We start from the raw sequence: 22150 nt of genomic DNA, 5'->3' as shown, positions 1-22150 counted from the left end.
ATAGACACCATCACAGCTTCCTTAGGAAGGGCATCAAAGTCAACATCTTGGCCCTGGGTTCATCCTCAACATCCAACTTAAAGGGGATGTCAAACTGATAAAGGAGTTCTTCTCAGGGGGAGACATTCTCCTTTTGTGAGAAGGAGAGAGATCTGAAGGTAGGCCAAAAGATCCCTCCTCTGAGGTATCTTCACAGATTCCTCTTTTACTTTCCAAAACCTGCTTTCACTTCCACAAATCCCTCCTCTGGTCATATGATTTCTCAAGAATCATTCAGACCTTACCCTCGGTGTTTATGAGAGCATGGATTTTGTCACCCATTACATCATTCTTCCCGTATTCCAAACATTTCATTTCTACGTATTCACTTTGTTTCTCTTCATGTACAGACTGACTATGTATATTTTCCTCGTAGGCACATCAGGCAATTTTATCGCACTGACCAGTAAGCCTGATGTCGATGCCGGGCAAAATGGTAGAGACTACTATAAAGAACAAAATTATAGAACATATTCAAAAGCATGGATTAATGAGACAAAGCCAACATGGATTTAGTGAAGGGAAAATCTTGCCTCACCAATCTCTTACATTTCTTTGAAGGGGTGAACAAACGTGGATAAGGTGAGCCGGTATTGTGTATCTGGATTTTCAAAAGGCTTTTGACAAGTACCTCATGAAAGACTATTGTACTATTGTGGATTAAAAACTGGTTAAAAGGGAGAAAACAGAGTAGGGTTAAATATTCAGTATTCTCAATGGAGAAAGGTAGACAGTGGGGTTCCCCAGGGGTCTGTTCTGGGATTGTTCTTTTTAACATATTTATAAATGATCTAGAGATGGGAGAAACTAGTGAGGTAATAAAATTTGCTGTTGACACAAAGTTATTCAAAGTTGTTAAATTGCAACAGCATTGTGAAAAATTACAAGAGGACTTTATGAGACTGGGAGACTGGGCATCCAAATGGCAGATGACGTTTAATGTGAGCAAGTGCAAAGAGATGCATGTGGGAAAGAGGAACCCAAATTATAGCTACATAATGCAAGATTCCACATTAGGAGTCACCGACCAGGAAAGGGATCTCGGCATCATAGTTGATGATACGTTGAAACCCTCTTCTCTGTGTGCGGTGGCGGCTAAGAAAGCAAATAGAATGTTAGGTATTATTACGAAAGGAATGGAAAACAAAAAAGAGGACATTATAATGCCTTTGTATTGCTCCATGGTGTGACCGCATCTTGAAAATTGTATTCAATTCTGGTTACAACATCTCAAAAAAGATATATTTATTTATTTATTGTGAACATTTATATCCCACATAATCCCTCCAAGGCAGGCTCTATGTGGCATACAATGTTTGAGGAAAAGTACAACATAATAATTCTAGTGTAAATCAGAGTATAAAGTAGATGAGGGGAAGAGAGGGAAACAGCAGTGGAAAGGAATGCGGGGATGCATAAGATCAAGCAGCAGAGGAGTAAGACCGATCAACAGGTGGGTCTTTACGGATTTCTTGAACAGTCTGTGATCGGTTGTCTCTTTTAACGTTGATGGCAGAGCGTTCCAGTAATGGGGACACGTGAAACAAAAAGAAGAGGCAAAGAGCAGCTTGTATTTTAAGTTAGGAAAGTGGAGATTGATATAGTGGATAAACATAAAGGAAACCTGTTCAGAAGGAATGGATCCTCAGAAGCTTAGCTGAGTTTGGGTAGCAGAGCCGGTGGTTGGAGGCGGGGCTAGTGGTTGGGAGGCGGGGCTAATGCTGGGCAGACTTCTACGGTCTGTGCCCTGAAAATGGCAGATACAAATCAAGGTAAGGTATACACAAAAAGTAGCACATATGAGTTTATCTTGTTGGGCAGACTAGATGGATCATGCAGGTCTTTTTCTGCTGTCATCTTCTATGTTACTATGTATATGTGAGCTTAGAAGAGAACAGCATGTCCTCACTACTCCATGAATGAGGAGAGACTGCCTGGTGTTAGGTTAGAAGGTCCACTCGCATGTGTGGTGTGGTCTTCCAAAGGCTTCTAGAAAAGTTGCTGGGAAGTTCTCTGTACCAGGCTCCATCGGATGATGTCACCCATGTGAGTATATTTTGTCCTTTTTGTCCTCCATGAATTCTAGCTCCCAGAGGCCCCCTTTAAGGTGTCAGTAGTCTAGGAAAGATTCCACACATCCCTTTGAATAGACCCTGTCCCATAAAGATCGCCCTCACCCACATGACAAGACCTTCAAGCACCCATTAGAGTTCTCCCTGGTGTTTACTGGAGAAGAGGTGCAGAAGAGGAGAGATCCCTAGTTGCTCCTGCTCTGTTGACACCCCCAAAAGACCTTCATGTAAGTATTCCCAGCACACAACATTCTCTACATATAAATGCTTCTTTAATTTTGCCTTGTAGTCACACCAAGGAAATTACATGATCTTCAAAGCTCATGTACTACCCTTGTTTCTGTGGGTTCAACAGGAGGTTCTATGTAACCTACAAGGGCCCAGTTACTCTAGAGTCAGTATGGTTACCAAAACTCTGTGTAATAGAATGGAAGATGTTGCTTTGCACCAATCATGTCAGTTTGAGGATTTCTGGGGCCTTAATTTTGACGAACTTCTCAAATTTACCCTCTGACAATGAAAATTCAAAAACTAAAAAAAAAATGACATGTGCAGTAGCTAGTGTCATTCAATAACAAACTTTGTAGTGCTGCAGATTTATACATTACCTGTTTCATCTCACTCTTCAGCTTGCTGATTCCAGCTCTCTCTGTTTTTGTTGCTCCCACAGCTCCAAATTCATGGATAGAAATAGCAGGGCTAACAGCTGAATCCATAGAACGTACTAAAGGAAAGCAACAACTATTATGTAATAATGTGACCTTCACCAATGCAGGAATACACAAATTCAACTGCATTTATGGAGGACATGACATTTCTGAAACATTAACTTGAGGGATAAAGAACTAAAACCATTTATGTACTACAATGCCATCAAGAATATCACCATGATGAAATGTAAAAATATATAACACTTCATTACTATATAAATTGAATAACAAAGCTTGCTGGAAAAATAACTCCAGCTTTTCCTGTCCAGGAGCATCAGGCCACAAAGCTGGGGCCTCATGCTCCTGGGCCATATCTTAAAGGGGACAGTCAATCTAATGTAAAGGTCACCCAGAAATCACATGATCGCACAGAGGGTGGTTTTCTTCTCTGCTCTGAGGGCTGTCCCTTTATCTAATTGCACCGTTGCTTATTTTCTTCTTTCAAGCTTGGAAACTATGATCCTTGGGATTGTGTGTATCTTATGGCAGATATATCAGTAAATCAAAGCCCAATATGACTTCTAAAACCAAAATATAAATAAAGACAAGCTGAAGCCCCAGGAGAACATGATGATGACCACAGTGCTCTGTCCTGGGATAATCCATCAGAGCTGGCTGAAAACGTTATACCCACTCTAATTAAGGTGGTGGTTAGGGCCCTGGATCTCTGACTTGAAAAGAATTCAGGGCATAAGAACTAAGAATAGCCATACTGGGTCAGACCAATGGTCCATCTACCAAGTATCCTGCTTCCAACAGTGGCCAAACCAGGTCACAAGTACCTGGCAGAATATAAGAACATAAGAATAGCCATACTGTTTATCTACTAATCAGGCCCAGAGGGAGAACTAGATGTTATTGGTCAGAAGGATTCTTTTAATCTTACTCATTTTCTTGAGACATCTGAAGATGCTATTGATTCTAGAGCTAGTCTTTTGATTTCTTTTTCCTCTGAGCTGGATAAAGTAAAAATTTCAAAAGCATATTTTATAAAGAAAAAGGTTCTTTTTTTTTGTGGTCAATGTATTCAAATTTTCTCCGATGTGGCTAAGTCTACATAATTAAGACATAAAGAGTTTCTTGTTTTAAAAAGTAAGGTACTCACTTTATGAGCAAACATTTTTCTTAAATTTCCTTGCAAATGTTTTATTTATCTTTCAAGAAAATCGATATGCTTTTGTACAGTCAGGACAGTTGGAGAAATTTATCTCAGAGAAGCAGGGGTAGGATGTAGAGAATGTCAACTAAGTATTGGGGCAACATCATACTCACTCCAATCCCTAAAGATGCCACCAGAAAGATCAGTGAACTCACTAATTACAGACCAGTGGCATCAATACCACTACTGACAAAAACAATGGAAGGACTAGTAGAACAACAATTAATGGAATACCTAATGTACTACTCAGCCCTTCACAGCTCTCAATCAGACTTCAGACCATGCTATAGCACTGAAACAGTCATAACCACCCTGATCACAAAATTCAGAAGAATAATAAGCCAAGGCCAGTCAATACTACTACTACAATTCGATATGTCAAGCACCTTCGAGCTAGTAGATCACACAATACAGGAATAACTGGAGCAGTAGCAGCCTGGTTCAACGATTTTCTAAGAGCTAGATCCTACCTTGTCGAGATGTCCAATGAATTTACAGCCTCCTGGATCCCTGAATGTGGGATTCCTCAGGGTTCCCCAATATCACCAATATTATTCAATGTCCTGATGGCTTCACTTGGCAAGAAACTGGAAAATATGGGTTTAAATCCATTCATATACGCAGACGATGTTACAATCTACATACCTTTCAACAACAGCATCACAGAGATACTGGATAACGCCAAAAAAGGACTTGACCTCATGGAAAACTGGGCCACAACTGTCAAACTTAAACTAAACCAAGACAAAACCAAACTCCTGGTTTTATCCAGCCAGCACAATCCCACTACTTACCAAAACCTCATAATAGATCAACAATCTTACACAATCAAAACACAAATAAAAATACTAGGTATCATTCTCGACAAACATCTGACCCTTAAAGACCAAGTTGCTTCAATCACGTCAAAAAGCTTCAAAACACCATGGAAACGAAGAAGAAACAGAGACTATTTCCCCAGACAATCATTTGGTCTTATAGTAAAGACGCCGATATTGTACCTACTAGACTACTGTAATGCAGCATATGTAAGCTGCATTACAGACCATCCAAAACACAGCAGCGAGATTGATATTCAAAAAGTTGAAATATGATAGAACAACCCCACTACTTATAATGCTACACTGGCTCCCGATCAAGGCCAGACTATTTTCGAAAACCAGTACAATCATCTTCAAAATATTGTTTGGCATGTCACCGGACTACATACTAGACATTATCAAACTATCACCAAGAAATGCAAATCCAGGAACCAGAAGTTACCTACTACTTCTATCAATGGCTAACACTAGCCTATCAAAAACAAAAAAATCCCCAAAACACTGGTTATTATTCTAATAATGCTGTAAAAAAAAAAAAAAAAAACAGGAAAAATGCTACAAAATCTTCTTTTCAGAAATATTTTTTTAAGAAAAGTGCCCTCAGAGATATCCACTTTCTTTAACGGTTAATTATAACCTTTGCCTAGTCGTATAGCACTTCATTCATCGGGCTGCTCTTCATTTAACACCATACTTAGTGCTATTTGTGTCACTTGTGATAATGTGATCAAACATAAAAAACTCTCATACACCTTCACAAACAATGGCCAGCTGCCACTTCACTAAAGTTGCAAAAATCAAAAATTAGAAATAGACTTATCTTTTGAGCCCACGTCCTCGCTGTCTGGATGCACAGGGCTCCCAAGATGCAATAGCAAAGGACTGCTCTCCCCTGAAATCGCCCAATGGTTTTCGAAAATAGTCTGGCCTTGATCGGGAGCCAATGTAGCATTATAAGTAGCGGGGTTGCTCTATCATATTTCAACTTTTTGAATATCAATCTCGCTGCTGTGTTTTGGATGGTCTGTAATGCAGCCTACATATGCTGCATTACAGTAGTCTAGTAGGGACAGTATCGGTGTATGTACTATCAGACCAAATGACTGTCTGGGGAAATAGTCTCTGTTTAACCATTTCATGAACTGTGACAATTCTGTCATTGTACCCTTCCACAGCATGAATACATCATTGATAACTAATTTATCAAATAGATCTTTAACACTGACAGAAGAACAAGTTTTGTCCAAAGGCCTCTCCTTTGTCCCGTCCCTCCAATTTAATGAGTTTCAATTCATGGTAGATTTAGAAAAATTCATCAAGAAGCTACAATTAAAAATGTTTTTTAAAACTGATACAGGTTTCTTTGATAGAACCATTAATAAACCGAAGTCTACCTGGAAACCGCAGGGACAGCTTGACCTAGCTTTAAATACTTTCAAACAGATGGTCTTGAGAGATCAAGACAAACTAAAAAAAGGGAGATAGATACAGATTCCAGCACAAATGCAATCTTACTAGGATTCAAATGGAGGCGGTATGGACATTACAAGATGACGACACTATAATAATCAAAAAAGCTGATAAGGGAGGAGCGATTGTCCTTCAAAACAGAAAAGACTATCTGGAAAAAGGCTTGCGTTAATTAAATGATAAAAATTTTTACAAAAAATTGTCATTATATCTAACTAAGAGATTGCAATCCTTAATAAATAGGATAACTAATAAAGCTTTATACAAAGGTATCATCACAATGAGGGATAAGAGATTTTTGAACTGTTCCAGCCCCACAGTTCCACTAATGTACATTCTACTGAAAATACATAAAAGGTTAAAAAACCCTCCTGGTAGACCAACACTGTCAGCTCGACAGTCTGTTTTTTTTGTTTGTTTGTTTCATTTGTACCCCACGCTTTCCCACTCATGGCAGGCTCAATGCGGCTTACATGGGGCAATGGAGGGTTAAGTGACTTGCCCAGAGTCACAAGGAGCTGCCTGTGCCTGAAGTGGGAATCAAACTCAGTTCCTCAGTTCCCCAGGACCAAAGTCCACCACCCTAACCACTAGGCCACTCCTCCACTCTTTAGAACCTTTGTCCACTTTCGTGGATGTACTTTTGAAATCGGAGGTCCCAAAAAGTACTTCACATATCATAGACTAATCATTTTTTACAGAAATTTTATTTTGAAAATGATCAATTTTTAATGGTAACCCTTGATGTCTGCTCATTGTATACATTCATTCCACAGGAGGAAGCTTTGCAAACTATGAAAACAGTACTCGAATCTAGAATCAGACCACATCTCATACCTACTGACATTTTATGGGCGCTGGCAAGAATAGTGCTTAAAGAGCATTATTTTTTGTTCAATGGGATTTTCTATCTTCAGACAAGCGGGGTTGCAATGGGAGCAACCTTCGCACCATCCATTGCCAATCTTTATATGAATCAATTTGAAGCTGAATGGATTGACAAATCTCATTTTGGAGATTGTATACATCACTTCTGATGATGTATTCATGCTGTGGAAGGGTACAAAGACAGAATTGTCACAGTTCATGAAATGGTTAAACAGTTGTAATTCTAACATACAGTTTACAGAACATTCGTCCACGACCATTCATTATCTAGATGTTGAAATTACATTACAGAAAGCTAATTTTCAAACCAAAGTTTGTAAAAAAGAAACAGATAGAAATACCTTTCTACATAATTCCAGCTGTCATCCTGTTCAACTTAAAAACAGGCTCCCATTTTTCCAGATGCTTAGACTATGGAGGATCTGCACAGGTATGTCCATGTACAAGAAACAAGCCAAAGACCTCATGACAAAACTGAAAGATAGAGGATATTCCAACAAAGTCCTTAAAAGAGCAAACAGGAGAGTGAAATTTAACAGAGATCTCCTGTTATCCAGCTCCAACATTACAGAAAAAGATGAGAGTACTTTAACCATGGTAAAGCAATACACGGAAGCTTGTTCTAAAATAGCACGTATGGTTAAGATGGTTAAGGTAAAGCCTTATGCATTGCCTTCTCAAGAGGCAGTAATCTGAAGGAGAAGTTGAGTCCTGCTGACGTTACTCTAAAGATGAAAAGAATGGACAAGCACACCATCGGTCACTTCAAGTGTGGCACATGTCAGATTTGTCGGAATACCAAACAGACAAAGAACTTTCACAATGAGATTACTAATAAAACATATACTTTGCAACATTTCATGAATTGACTTTCAGACCATGTTGTTTATACCATCAGTTGCCCGTGTCAAAAACATATGTAGGGTTGACAACTAGACCATTAAAGGTGAGAATCTTAGAACACAGGTCTAACATCAGAAGGATGGTTCGGAAGGAGCCTTTAGTTGAACACTGTACACAAATGAAACATTCTTTTGAAGAACTCACTTGTGCAATTGGCAAAGTAGAACCATTAAAAAGAGTAGAAAATCGCAAACTAATACTACAGAGGAAAGAGGCGAAGTGGATCTTTTTACTTAAGACCCTAGAATCATTAGGTTTAAACAGTTACATTGACTGGCATATATTCTACAGATTTTTTTTCAGTTAATTAATGCTTCAGTATTGGATTCAATTGTGAGCCATTAACCTTATTGCCATTGAATATGCTGTTCCTTTAAGAATTTGAAAGGTGGGTGTTCCTATATAAACACCTTGACTTGGCGTGTGACGTTACAGCGTCATTTTGAAATTAAGAACTCAAACGAAAGTAGGTGAACCAGTGGATTGTTTTAGCTGTTAGATTTTCACTTTGACACAGGTATGTTTAAGTTTATAAATGATACTTTTTGCTCTTTCAGATCATTTGTAGCAACACACAGAACTTGTTCCTGAAGAAGCCTAGAAGGGGGTGAAACGGTGGCCCCGTAGAACAATGAAAGCTAAATGCTGTCTTATTTTCTAACGGTTTGCTGTAGATAAGCTTTTAATAAGCTACACTTTTTGAACTTGGCATAAATTTTGCACATGGCAGAAACTGCATGGCAAAACATCTTGAACTTGGCAGAAACTGTATGAAAAAAAAAGCCATATTTTGAATTTGAAAGAGATTGCAAAGAAGCTGCACTTTAGTTCTGACTACAATTTAAAAGCACAGTCATAATTTAAAAGCAATATTTAAAAAAGCACATATAAAAACTTTTTGGCGATTTTAGTCTAATGATAGAAACTAAACACTGACAAAATATTCTAACAGTGTTCAAACCAAGGAGTGTTCTTCTTTAGTTTCTGAAGGCTTTTCTCCAATTATTCACACTAACATTACAGCTGTTTTGAATGTTATAGGCTAGTGTTAGCCATTGATAGTATTAGATTACCTGCATTAAACACTAGCTTTTACTGCATTTGTTTAACTTGTAAGGAGTTAACTACTACTTCACCAGTCTGACTGCAAAAACGTACTATACAAGTCCACCTACATGGCGGGATTTAGCTACCTGGGCTCAAAATGGTGGAACTCAATTCCTTTAGTCATAAGAAGCATCACGACTACCTCCAGTTCAGAAAAGACCTAAATTTTATGAGTAAAATATGCACTAATCATTCTGGAACAATACATAACACAACCTCTAACTGTAATGCATCTTTTCATTTAAGAAATGAACTAAGACATATCTTCTCAAGAAACCCAATGACTATTCCATACGCACTAATTTTATCTTCTCTCTGACCTCATGTGCAACTTTCTTTAAATTAGTCACCTTATTTTCTAACTCCTCTTACTCTCTTACCTATCTACATTAGTACATAAATATGTAAGTATTGCCATACTGGAACAGACCGAAGGTCCATCAAGCCCAGCATCCTGTTTCCAACAGTGGCCAATCCAAGTCACAAGTACCTGGCAAGATCCCAAAACAGTAAATTTTATGCTGATTATTCTAAAAACAAGCAGTGGATTTTCCTCAAGTCCATTTTAATAATGATCTATGGACTTTTCCTTTAGGAAGCCATCCAAACATTTTTTAAACTCCGATAAGCTAACTGCTTTTACTACATTCTCTGGCAACGAATTCCAGAGTTTAATTACATGTTGAGTGAAGAAATATTTTTTCCGATTCATTTTTAATTTACTGCTTTGTAGCTTCATTGCGTGCCCCTAGTCCTAGTATTTTTGGAAAGAGTAAACAAGTGATTCATGTCTACCCATTCCACTCCACTCATTATTTTATGTTTAAGCGATATTTTTATTAAGGCATCAACACAACAGCCACAAGATAACATACCAGTTAACACAGCTTTGTATGGAATCTAACATGAAGATGCTATCATCAGACATGCACTATACAAAGCCAATTTTCATTTTCTCCCCAACCCCTTCCCCCCTCCCCAACCTCCCTCCCCTCTTGTAACCTTCACTTTCAATAGTGGTTTACTGATGACCAGACAAACAAACAGCTCCAACAGTTAAAATGTATCGGAAATCCTGCATCAAAAGTTGCTCAACAAGAGACTTAGTATTAATGGCAGTCATCAATCTGTATCACTTATCTCTCCTCCCTCCCCCTAATAAAAGCAAACAATATATCAATATTACAACAGTACTTCTTCCCCATTACCAACACGTACCAGCCTCCTCCTCACCCTACCCATCCCCCTACTACCAGACTAAATGCTCATCCCACCTCTTAGAAGAGCGCTTTGCCCTAACCAATAGGTCATCCCTCTATGTGCCATCCTCTAAATGATGACAGCAGAAAGCTCTATATGAGGGGCCTTGCTTCTGATAACCCCTCAATCCTCTATTCGGCTCACCAATATGGAGATGCCATTGATTAATGATAGAGCGATCCCTAACGCGCCCCAAAAATGAACATATGTCTCCAGGCTTTTAACTTATATGGTAAGATAGGAACCCAACGCCCCCAAAAACGCTAATCCCTCCTCCCTCCCTCTCATTCACACTACATTCATCCTAAAACATTCAACACCTGACTTCTGGATCGTGGCGCAATTATGTTTAGGTAGGCTCCCCACACTCTAATGAACAGCTTCCTCCTCTTTGCAATGTATCGGGCTCCTTGTGCTTCCCATAGCATTAATGCATGCAATTTATTCCTCCAATACCAGTAGGATGGGGGATGCCAGAGATCCAATGATTTAGTATACAATTTTTCCCCAGGATGCAGGACTTACTGAGAAACAATTTCTCCTCCCGATTCCCCATTCTCCACACTGCTACCGAACTGAACAGTGCTTGATCGAAGGAGATGGTTATTCGCCGCCCTAGGGTCTCCGATAAAAATTGGGCAACAGCTGTCCAGAACCTCCGAACGGCCCCACACTGCCACATCCCATGGGTTAATGACGGCATGCTCACCCCACATTTCCTACATTTATCCGAGTCGTCTACCCCTGCTTGCTATGCCTGCTTACCCGAAAAATAGGCCCTGTGTATTGATCTGAAGTGGCATTCCTGCAACTCCGCACTGTATACTACCCCTGGGATCCCTTTGAGTGCTGTTAAGACCTTCCCTTCTGTTATATTTTCTCCTGATTCCTTCCTCCAGTGTTCGACCACCTCCCTAACATCCCTCTTAGGCTTGAACTCTTGTAGAGCCTTATGGAACCATGATATTGATACCTGCCCCGCTGTGTCCCCTGCCAGAAATTCCCTAACTTTCCCCCCAAATGCCGACGACAGAGTGGACTGGGGCAATCCCCGAATATAATGCGCCAACTGCATATATGCCAGTTCCGTCATGGGTCCTCCCGCATATCTCCCAGAGAACTCCACAAATGGCATCATCTTCCCATCGGGCTGGACAAAGTGTTCCAACAGGGACACACCCCACCTCTCCAGATCTCTAAATACATGATTATCTCGTCCCGCTGGGAAGTCTGCATTCCCTACAATTGACAATAACCCACTGCTCTCCGGATTCTGTCCCCAACATCTTAACAGAGCCCGCCAAGCATATCGCATGGGCTGCAAAAGCACACTGTCCTTTACCTGCCTTGGTAGTCCCTTACTCTTCGCATGCAGTAAATAACTGAGAGACCATGGCTTAAAATAAGCTTGTTCCCAAACGATATCTGTATAGGTGGACATTTCTAGAACCCAATCCCTTAAATGTCTTAACAAACAAGCCTGATTATAATCACTCATCTCAGGCATGCCCAGACCACCCCTCACCTGTGTTCCACCTAAATAGGGCCATCGCAGTTTCGGCTTTCTCCCCGCCCAGCAAAACCTCACCACGTGCCTCTGCAGAGCCCTCAAGTCTTTCTTCAAAAGCCTGAGCGGCAAAACCTGTAGCACATAAAGCCACTTTGGGAATATGATCATGTGATACAAATGTATTCTACCAATAAAAGACACCGGCAGCGCGGCCCACGTTGATAACTGATCTTTAGTGTCTCTGAGCAGCTGGGGTATATTAGAACTATACAGTTGCATCAGGTTGAACGGCATCTGCATCCCGAGGTATTTGAATGCGTCTTTCGCTTTCCGCAGTGGAAATTGATCCCAAACTATTTGGCTCACCCCATCACTTGCCAGAGCCTCCGATTTTGCTAGGTTGAGCTTGAACCCCCAAAAATCTCCATATTCTTGTAGACTTTCCATTAAATACCGCAGTGATGTCTGGGGATCCGTGATCAGAACCAACAAGTCATCTGCGAAGGCCGCTGTTTTAAAACCTCTCCCTTGGATACTCACTCCTTTTATGTCCACATTCCTCCTTAATTCCCTCAAAAGAGGGTCCAATGTCAGTACAAATAAGAGGGGCGATAAGGGACATCCCTGTCGGGTTCCCCGCCCAATAGAAAACCAATCGGAACACAGCCCACTGACATTAATTCACGCCATTGGACCACTATAGAGGGTCGCCACAGCATCCACAAAGAACCCATCAATGCCATATGCCCGCAGTACCTCAAACAAGAACCCCCAGTCCACTCTATCGAAGGCCTTCTCCCCATCAAAACTGATTAACATAGCTTCTAGACCTTCCCTCCTTGCCAATTCCAATGCCCCCAGTATCCTTCGCATGTTTCCACTCATTATTTTATAGATCTCTATCATATCTCCCCCCAGCCGTCTTTTCTCCAAGCTGAAGAACCCTAGCTGCTTTAGCCTTTCCTCATAGGGAAGTCATCCCATCTTCTATCTTTTTCGTCGCCCTTCTCTGTACCTTTTCTAATTCCACTATATCTTTTTTGAGATACGGTGACCAGAATTAAACATAATATATAAGGTGCGGTCACACCATGGAGCGATACAAAGGCATTATAACGTCCTCATTTTTGTTTTCCATTCCTTTCCTAATTAATACCTAACATTCTATTTGCTTTCTTAGCAGCTGTTGCACACTGAGCAGAGGGTTTTAACTTGTCATCAATAATGACGCCGAGATCCCTTTCCAAGTCGGTGACTCCTAATGTGGAACCTTGCATTATATAACTATAATTCGGATTTCTCTTTCCCAGATGCATCACTTTGCACTTGCTCACATTAAACATCATCTGCCATGTAGATGCCCAGCCTCCCAAGGTCCTCTTGTAATTTTTCACAATGCTCTTGAGATTTATCAACTTTGAATAACTATGTGTCATCAGCAAATTTAATTACCTCACTAGTTACTCCCATCTCTAGATCATTTATAAATATGTTTTAAAAAACAGCAGTCCCACCACAGACCCCTGGGGAACCCCACTATCTATCCTTCTCCATTGAGAATACTGACCATTTTAATCCTACTCTGTTTTCTATCTTTCTATCCACAATAGGACACTACCTCCTATCCTATGACTTTCCAATTTCCTCTGGAGTCTTTCATGAGGTACTCTGTCAAAAGCCCTTTGAAAATCCAGAAACACAATACCGACTGGCTCACCTTTATCCACGTTTGTTTACCTTTTCAAAGAAATGTAATAGATTAGTGAGTCAAGATTTCCCTTCACTAAATCCATGGTGGCTTTGTCTCATTAATCCATGCTTTTGAATATGCTCTGTAATTTTGTTCTTTATAATAGTCTCTACCATTTTGCCCAGCACCGATGTCAGGCTCACTGGTGTATAATTTCCCGGATCACCTCTGGAACCTTTTTTTAAAAATCGGCATTACATTGGCCACCCTTCAATCTTCCGGAACCACACTTGATTTTAGAGATAAATTACATATTGCAAATAGTTCCACAAGTTCATTTTTTAATTCTATCAGTACTCTGGGATGAATACCACCTGGTCCAGGAGATTTGCTACTCTTTAATTTGTCAAAATGCGCCATTACATCCTCTAGGTTTATAGAGATTTCATTCAGTTTCCCTGATTTGTCAGCTTTGAATACCATTTCTGGCACTGGTACATCTCTCAAATATTCCTTGGTGAAGACCAAAGCAAAAAATACATTTAATCTCTCCGCTATGGCTTTGTCTTCCCTGACTGCCCCGTTTACCAGACCAACCGATTCTTTTGCCGGCTTCTTTCTTTTAATATTACCTAAGAAAAATGTTTACTATGTGTTTTTGCCTCCAACGCAATCTTTTTTTCAAAGTTTCTCTTTGCCTTCCTTAGCGCTTTGCATTTGACTTGCCAATCCTCATGTTGCCACGGAACCTAAAAGCGATCTATGAACTGACCAACTTCCGCAAACAACTGAAGACCCATCTCTTCGACAAGATATACCACAAAGACCAAAACTTGTGAAATCCCCACACATATCTAGCAATGTTAAGAATGCCTTATGTCATGTTACTATCTTGTTTTCTATTACCATGCTACCCAAATTACTTCTGTAACACTAAATGTCAATTCTCCTCTCATTTCCACTATCCATGATTTATTGTAAGCCACATTGAGCCTGCAAAGAGGTGGGATAAAGTGAATGCTACATACCTGTAGAAGGTATTCTCCGAGGACAGCAGGCTGATTGTTCTCACTGATGGGTGACGTCCACGGCAGCCCCTCCAATCGGAACACTTTACTAGCAAAGGCCTTTGCTAGTCCTCACGCGCCGATGCGCACCGCGCATGTGCGGCCGTCTTCCCGCCCGAACCGGCTCGTGTTCGTCAGTCCCATATGTAGCAAGACAAAGACAAGGGAAGACACAACTCCAAAGGGGAGGCGGGCGGGTTTGTGAGAACAATCAGCCTGCTGTCCTCGGAGAATACCTTCTACAGGTATGTAGCATTCGCTTTCTCCGAGGACAAGCAGGCTGCTTGTTCTCACTGATGGGGTATCCCTAGCCCCCAGGCTCACTCAAAACAACAAACATGGTCAATTGGGCCTTGCAACGGCGAGGACATAACTGAGATTGACCTAACAATTTATCCAACTAACTGAGAGTGTAGCCTGGAACAGAATAAACATGGGCCTAGGGGGGTAGAGCTGGATTCTAAACCCCGAACAGATTCTGAAGCACTGACTGCCCGAACCGACTGTCGCGTCGGGTATCCTGCTGCAGGCAGTAATGAGATGTGAATGTGTGGACAGATGACCACGTCGCAGCTTTGCAAATCTCCTCAATAGTGGCTGACTTCAAGTGGGCCACTGACGCAGCCATGGCTCTGACATTGTGAGCCGTGACATGACCCTCAAGAGCCAGCCCAGCCTGGGCGTAAGTGAAGGAAATGCAATCTGCTAGCCAATTGGATATGGTGCGTTTCCCCACAGCCACTCCCCTCCTGTTGGGATCAAAAGAAACAAACAATTGGGCGGACTGTCTGTTGGGCTGTGTCCGCTCCAGATAGAAGGCCAATGCTCTTTTGCAGTCCAATGTGTGCAGCTGACGTTCAGCAGGGCAGGAATGAGGACGGGGAAAGAATGTTGGCAAGACAATTGACTGGTTCAGATGGAACTCCGACACAACCTTTGGCAAGAACTTAGGGTGAGTGCGGAGGACTACTCTGTTATGATGAAATTTGGTATAAGGGGCCTGGGCTACTAGGGCCTGAAGTTCACTGACTCTACGAGCTGAAGTAACTGCCACCAAGAAAATGACCTTCCAGGTCAAGTACTTCAGATGGCAGGAGTTCTGTGGCTCAAAAGGAGGTTTCATCAGCTGGGTGAGAACGACATTGAGATCCCATGACACTGTAGGAGGTTTGACGGGGGGCTTTGACAAAAGCAAACCTCTCATAAAGCGAACAACTAAAGGCTGTCCTGAGATCGGCTTACCTTCTACACGGTAATGGTATGCACTGATTGCGCTAAGGTGAACCCTTACAGAGTTGGTCTTGAGACCAGACTCAGACAAGTGCAGAAGGTATTCAAGCAGGGTCTGTGTAGGACAAGAGCGAGGATCTAGGGCCTTGCTGTCACACCAGACGGCAAACCTCCTCCATAGAAAGAAGTAACTCCTCTTAGTGGAATCTTTCCTGGAAGCAAGCAAGATGCGGGAGACACCCTCTGACAGACCCAAAGAGGCAAAGTCTACGCTCTCAACATCCAGGCCGTGAGAGCCAGAGACCGGAGGTTGGGATGCAGAAGCGCCCCTTCGTCCTGTGTGATGAGGGTCGGAAAACACTCCAATCTCCACGGTTCTTCGGAGGACAACTCCAGAAGAAGAGGGAACCAGATCTGACGTGGCCAAAACGGAGCAATCAGAATCATGGTGCCTCGGTCTTGCTTGAGTTTCAACAAAGTCTTCCCCACCAGAGGTATGGGAGGATAAGCATACCGCAGACCTTCCCCCCAGTGCAGGAGGAAGGCATCCGATGCCAGTCTGCCGTTGGCCTGAAGCCTGGAACAGAACTGAGGGACCTTGTGGTTGGCTCGAGAAGCAAAGAGATCTACCAAGGGGGTGCCCCACACCTGGAAGATCTGTCGCACTACTCGGGAGTTGAGCGACCACTCGTGAGGTTGCATAATCCTGCTCAGTCTGTCGGCCAGACTGTTGTTTACGCCTGCCAGGTATGTGGCTTGGAGCACCATGCTGTGACGGCGAGCCCAAAGCCACATGCTGACGGCTTCCTGACACAGGGGGCGAGATCTGGTGCCCCCCTGCTTGTTGATGTAATACATGGCAACCTGGTTGTCTGTCTGAATTTGGATAATTTGGTGGGACAACCGATCTCTGAAAGCCTTCAGAGCGTTCCAGACCGCTCGTAACTCCAGGAGATTGATCTGCAGATCGTGTTCCTGGAGGGACCAGCTTCCCTGGGTGTGAAGCCCATCGACATGAGCTCCCCACCCCAGGAGAGACGCATCCGTAGTCAGCACTTTTTGTGGCTGAGGAATTTGGAAAGGGCGTCCCAGAGTCAAATTGGACCAAATCGTCCACCAATACAGGGATTTGAGAAAACTTGTGGACAGGTGGATCACGTCTTCTAGGTCCCCAGCAGCCTGAAACCACTGGGAAGCTAGGGTCCATTGAGCAGATCGCATGTGAAGGCGGGCCATGGGAGTCACATAAACTGTGGAGGCCATGTGGCCCAGCAATCTCAACATCTGCCGAGCTGTGATCTGCTGGGACGCTCGCACCCGCGAGACGAGGGACAACAAGTTGTTGGCTCTCGTCTCTGGGAGATAGGCACGAGCCGTCCGAGAATCCAGCAGAGCTCCTATGAATTCGAGTCTCTGTACTGGGAGAAGATGGGACTTTGGATAATTTATCACAAACCCCAGTAGCTCCAGGAGGCGAATAGTCATCTGCATGGACTGTAGAGCTCCTGCCTCGGATGTGTTCTTCACCAGCCAATCGTCGAGATAGGTGTTGAATAAAAGCATAAAAAAATAGAAGTGGAAAGCTTCAAAGAACATGCAGAGCAAGCTGTTTCAACACTAAATCTCCTGAGACATGAGGCCCACATCAGCCAAAGGCACGGCTCCAGAAAGTCTGGCAAGAAGGGGGAGCAATAACAGAAAGCAGATGTTCTGCACATTTAACAGTTTGTGGTATCCAGAGACTTGCATAGGGATGTTGTATAGTCAGATGTCAAAGACAAATGCTATATAAGACCAATGAGAGATCTGTACCTTAAGCATTCTGACTGCTTTGTCTGAACATGCTTCCTGCATACCTCATTAAAAGGTATGCAGTATAACTGTAAATAAACATTTTATATTGAATGTGAAATTCGTCTAACCTTTTCTTCAAAGTGGCGAGCCAGCCAGGAGTGAAGATTTATGCCGCACACGGAAAAGAGAAGGAATGACAAATTAAGTGTTTGTTGTTAACGAAGTTTTTTTACAGGATTTTGAGAGAGAGCAAGCGTTGTTTACGCCTGATTTCTGTGTACCACGGATTTGGGAGTGATCAACCTACTGAAGTGGACATACAGGTGACGACTCCTGGGCTTGCTAAAGAGAATAAGAAGACGCGTGAGTAAGCCTACATTGTGGACTTATTAGTAGTATAATTGTTTAGCTTTGTAGTTTTCTTTTTTGTATATTTTCTTTGTTTAAGTGCACTAGTATATTTTTGTAGATTGTGGCTTTATAGGAGAAATTTTAATAGTCAGAATAAAATGGAAGGGAAAGGGGCAGAGAAGAAAGAAACTCCTGTATTTACTTTGTATTTAGATTTAGATAGTCAAAAAAAATGCTCCCCTTTGCAGCATGTCATAGAATTATTCCCGTTAGAAAAAAAACAGATTGAAAAAATACATGAGAAATGGGTCAAATATGATGCAAACTGGTCTCAGTATGGATCGTTTGATCGTCCAAAATTATTCTCTCTCCTGACATACATACAAGAGAATAAGAAAAAGAAGAAAAGCTTAGAGAAGCATCTTACAATTTGGAATTTATTTTCTGTAGCAGCAGATCTTTTTCATGCTGATGTAGATCGGATACAACAAGAGGCAGAAATGTATAAAAGAAATAATCCCCCGTCGTATGAATCTAGCAGGGACACGTTGTGCCCCCTAAGGGCGACTGATAAAATGAAGGAATCAAAGCCAAAGCGCTCTGTGCCATGCGCTGGGTATTCGGCTCTTGATGACCCCCCCAGTGATTCAGAAAGTGAAAAGGGAAGGGATAATGAGGACAGTGATGTGGGGACTAGGGAACAGAAAAAGGAGAAAAAACGGGTGAGACAGAAAGAAAAAGGAAAATCTAGTGCAGAATCAGGCACTTACCCTGATTTGAAAACCCTAATTACATCAGAACAATATGACCTGGCAACTCAATTTGAAATTGAGGGACGACTGCGGATGTATTCCGAGCCTCCCATGACCATGTCAACCCCAACTCATAAGCGAACAAAAACTATGCCAACATCTTTAACCCCAGGGCCCCCCAGGCCAATTTTTCGAGGCACGCATGTGGCTGCAGAGCTTATGAGACTGAATAATACTAGATATGGTGAGGAATGGTGGGGGGCTACTAGACACTTGTTAGATGTAAAACGGCTCCACTTGCCGTGCGATGAAAATGGTCCTAGTACACATGAGGACATTCAGGAATTATTAAAGGCTGTCCACAAAAATTGCCCGGGTATAGGGACTGGAACATTTGTAAAAGAGGGATTGGAATTCTGGGATAATTGGTTCCACAAAATAAAACGTGATTTGGAAGAAGAGGTGGAAGAGGAAGGTAAACAGGAGATTTGCAGCGCTTTAGACAGTAGTGCTTTACACATGCCAGTTATGACGCGCTTAGACGCAGCTGGCAATCGAGTACGCCATTACAAACCATACACCCCCGTAGATGTTACAACTTTAGTTGCAAAAATTCCCAGTAAAGTGAAAGGAGCTCGTATGTGGTTAGATGGGATAGAACAGGCAACTGCAGGGACTCAATTGACTATTGGAGATTTTAAAGCCCTGTGTGCAGCGTCAGGTATTAGTATATCTCAACTAGCAGTGCAGTGTGGATATCAGCGCCTGCCATCACATACTGTGGATGGGGATGTATACGCAGGGAATAGTAAGGCTGCTCTTTCTGCAGCTCTGCATGTGATGTATCCAACCCCGATTGATTTTTCAGCCATAACAGCAAATAAATGGGACCCTAAAACTGATTTTTCGGCACATTTGACAAAATGTATAAATTTGTATAAGGCTCAAACAGGGCAAGATGCAGATGTGGATCATAATGTAGCAGTATTTTTACACCTATTCATGTCCACACTGCCTGATAATATGCGTAAGAATTTAGATGCTGTCATTGCCCTGTCCTCAAAGCCATGGCCAGAAATAAGAGAGACATTGATGCATTTTAGTAATGTGCATCGTAAACTGATAGAGACCCCACAGAAAGAACAGGCTAAATTAACTTCTAAGTTAATGACTATGCAGTTAAAGGATTTGGAAAGCAAGGAACAGGATAGAAACAAAAAACAGGAAACAATTGTACCTCCACAGGTCATTTACTATGTACAACCGGGATATAGCCGGCCGTACCAACCAAGGGGACGAGGCATGGTTAGAGGCAGGGGTAGAGGCCGAGGGATGCAAGGATCAGGACCATCACCTAATAGAAGGACGCATGTACAATGTTGGGGCTGTAATCAATTTGGTCACTATGCTTCAGAATGTTATCAGAATGCAGGAATGCCCCAAGTACAAATGCAGACGCAGCAAGGATTAATGCCACAAGTAGTAGGGATACCTGCGAGTGTCCCGCAGACTGCAATACAGCAGCCGGCGACGCAGTCACAGGGACCAGGAGCGGCAGTACAGAGACAGGGTACTGTGAATGCCTTTCCAACTTGGCAGAATATTCCAGACCAATGCTATTGACTGGAAACAGACCCGTGTCAGGAGGAGGGAATGATTTTCAGGTTAGACACAAGGGAGCCCTTTATTACATTGACAATTGGAAAATATGGAACTCCTGTGAGATTTTTGATAGATACAGGGGGGAGTACCTCTGTGTTATGTGCAAAACCACAGGGAGTTAAGCTTTCAAATCAGTATAGAACAACAGTGGGATTTACGGGGATAGAACAAAGAAAAAGGCTAACGGAACCGACTCTGGTGCGCTTGGAATGCCAACCGCACGGTTCAAGGGAGGCTGTGGTACCCTTCTTAGTAGCACCTGATTGCCCAGTAAATTTGTGTGGTAGAGACTTGTTGTCTCAATTAGGACTGTGTTTAGATTTTGGAAATAAAGAAATACCAAGTTTGCTTACTATGGTCCAACAGTTGAATAATGAAAATAAAGTAAGGGTTATGGAAGAATTACCACAACATATTTGGAGTACAAGTGATTCACCATATGGACTAGCCGTAAATGCAAAACCCCATAAGATAGAATTAATAGAAGGGGCACAGGGGCCGAAGCAAGACCCTTACCCCATACGACCTAAATTAGTATCCAAAACCCTGGAACACATTGGTAAATTATTGAAATGTGGTATTATTGAACCTTCAGTATCCCCGTACAATACCCCATTGTTTCCGGTCCCGAAAGGGGAAAACAATGTAAGGATAGTACATGATTTAAGAGAGCTAAATGAGATTACAAGAAATCAATTTCCGATTTGTGCAAATCCTGCTACTCTTTTGCATACCCAGAATATATATGCATATAACACTGTTATTGACTTGTCTAATGCATTCTTTTCAATACCTCTTCATCCAGAGTCTAGGGATTTGACGTCATTTATAGTACAGAATGAGGCATACAGGTGGACTAGGATGCCGCAAGGCTTTACTGATAGTCCATCGGTATTCTCAAAACAACTAATGATGGATTTAAAGGATTTCAGGAGTCACTTGCCTGACACGGTATCATTGTTTGTCTATGTAGATGATATTCTACTGTCTGCTGAGACTGAAACAGAATGTCTAGAATGGACTAGAAAATTATTTTTGTTATTAGGAGAGTTAGGATATAAATGTAATAAGGAAAAATGTGTTATAGCTCAGTCTACTGTCACCTTTTTAGGACAAAATGTTTCAGCAGAACATAAGGTCATTATACCAGAAGTTATATCTATTTTAAATGAAACCCCGGTACCGCAAACAGTTACCCAGTTACGTGCTGTTTTGGGAATGTTAAATTACTGCAGACAATGGATACCAAATTATACACAAAAAGTAATGAGACTTTATAAACATTTGAAACTGCCCGCAGCTACACCAAAGAATACATTAATTGTGTTGGAAGAGCAGGATAAGATGGTACTGGCTAAGATTGTGAGGGATTTGTTATCCCCAGGACCCTTAGCAGTAATAGATATACAATCACCTGTGCATTTGTGGGTAAAAGACATGGGAAACAGTTGGGCAGCTATGATTAATCAAAATAATGAAGTAAATGCACCAGTAGCTTTTTTGTCAGGCTCTTTTAATCATGTGGAAAAGGGAATGAAAGAAATACCAAAGTTATTGACAGCTATTGTGGCAGCAGTAGGCAAATGGAGAGCACAAATGCCTTTTGTTCCTATTGTAATACATACCAACCACACGATTAAAACGCTGTTGAGCCCTAGCCAGACG

General features: G+C 41.9%; 1 protein-coding gene across 1 annotated transcript in view; it reads right to left on the bottom strand.

The window, feature by feature from the left end:
• PHKA1 (phosphorylase kinase regulatory subunit alpha 1) overlaps positions 1–22150 on the bottom strand; it is a 434625-nt gene that overhangs the window by 107589 nt on the left and 304886 nt on the right. The window contains 1 exon segment of the mRNA XM_030210224.1: positions 2720–2835. Within this exon segment, the coding sequence (XP_030066084.1) occupies positions 2720–2835 (116 nt within the window).

This window comes from Microcaecilia unicolor, chromosome 7, assembly GCF_901765095.1.
Source record: "Microcaecilia unicolor chromosome 7, aMicUni1.1, whole genome shotgun sequence".
Classification (NCBI taxonomy): domain Eukaryota; kingdom Metazoa; phylum Chordata; class Amphibia; order Gymnophiona; family Siphonopidae; genus Microcaecilia; species Microcaecilia unicolor.
This window is presented reverse-complemented; position numbering and strand designations above follow the sequence as displayed.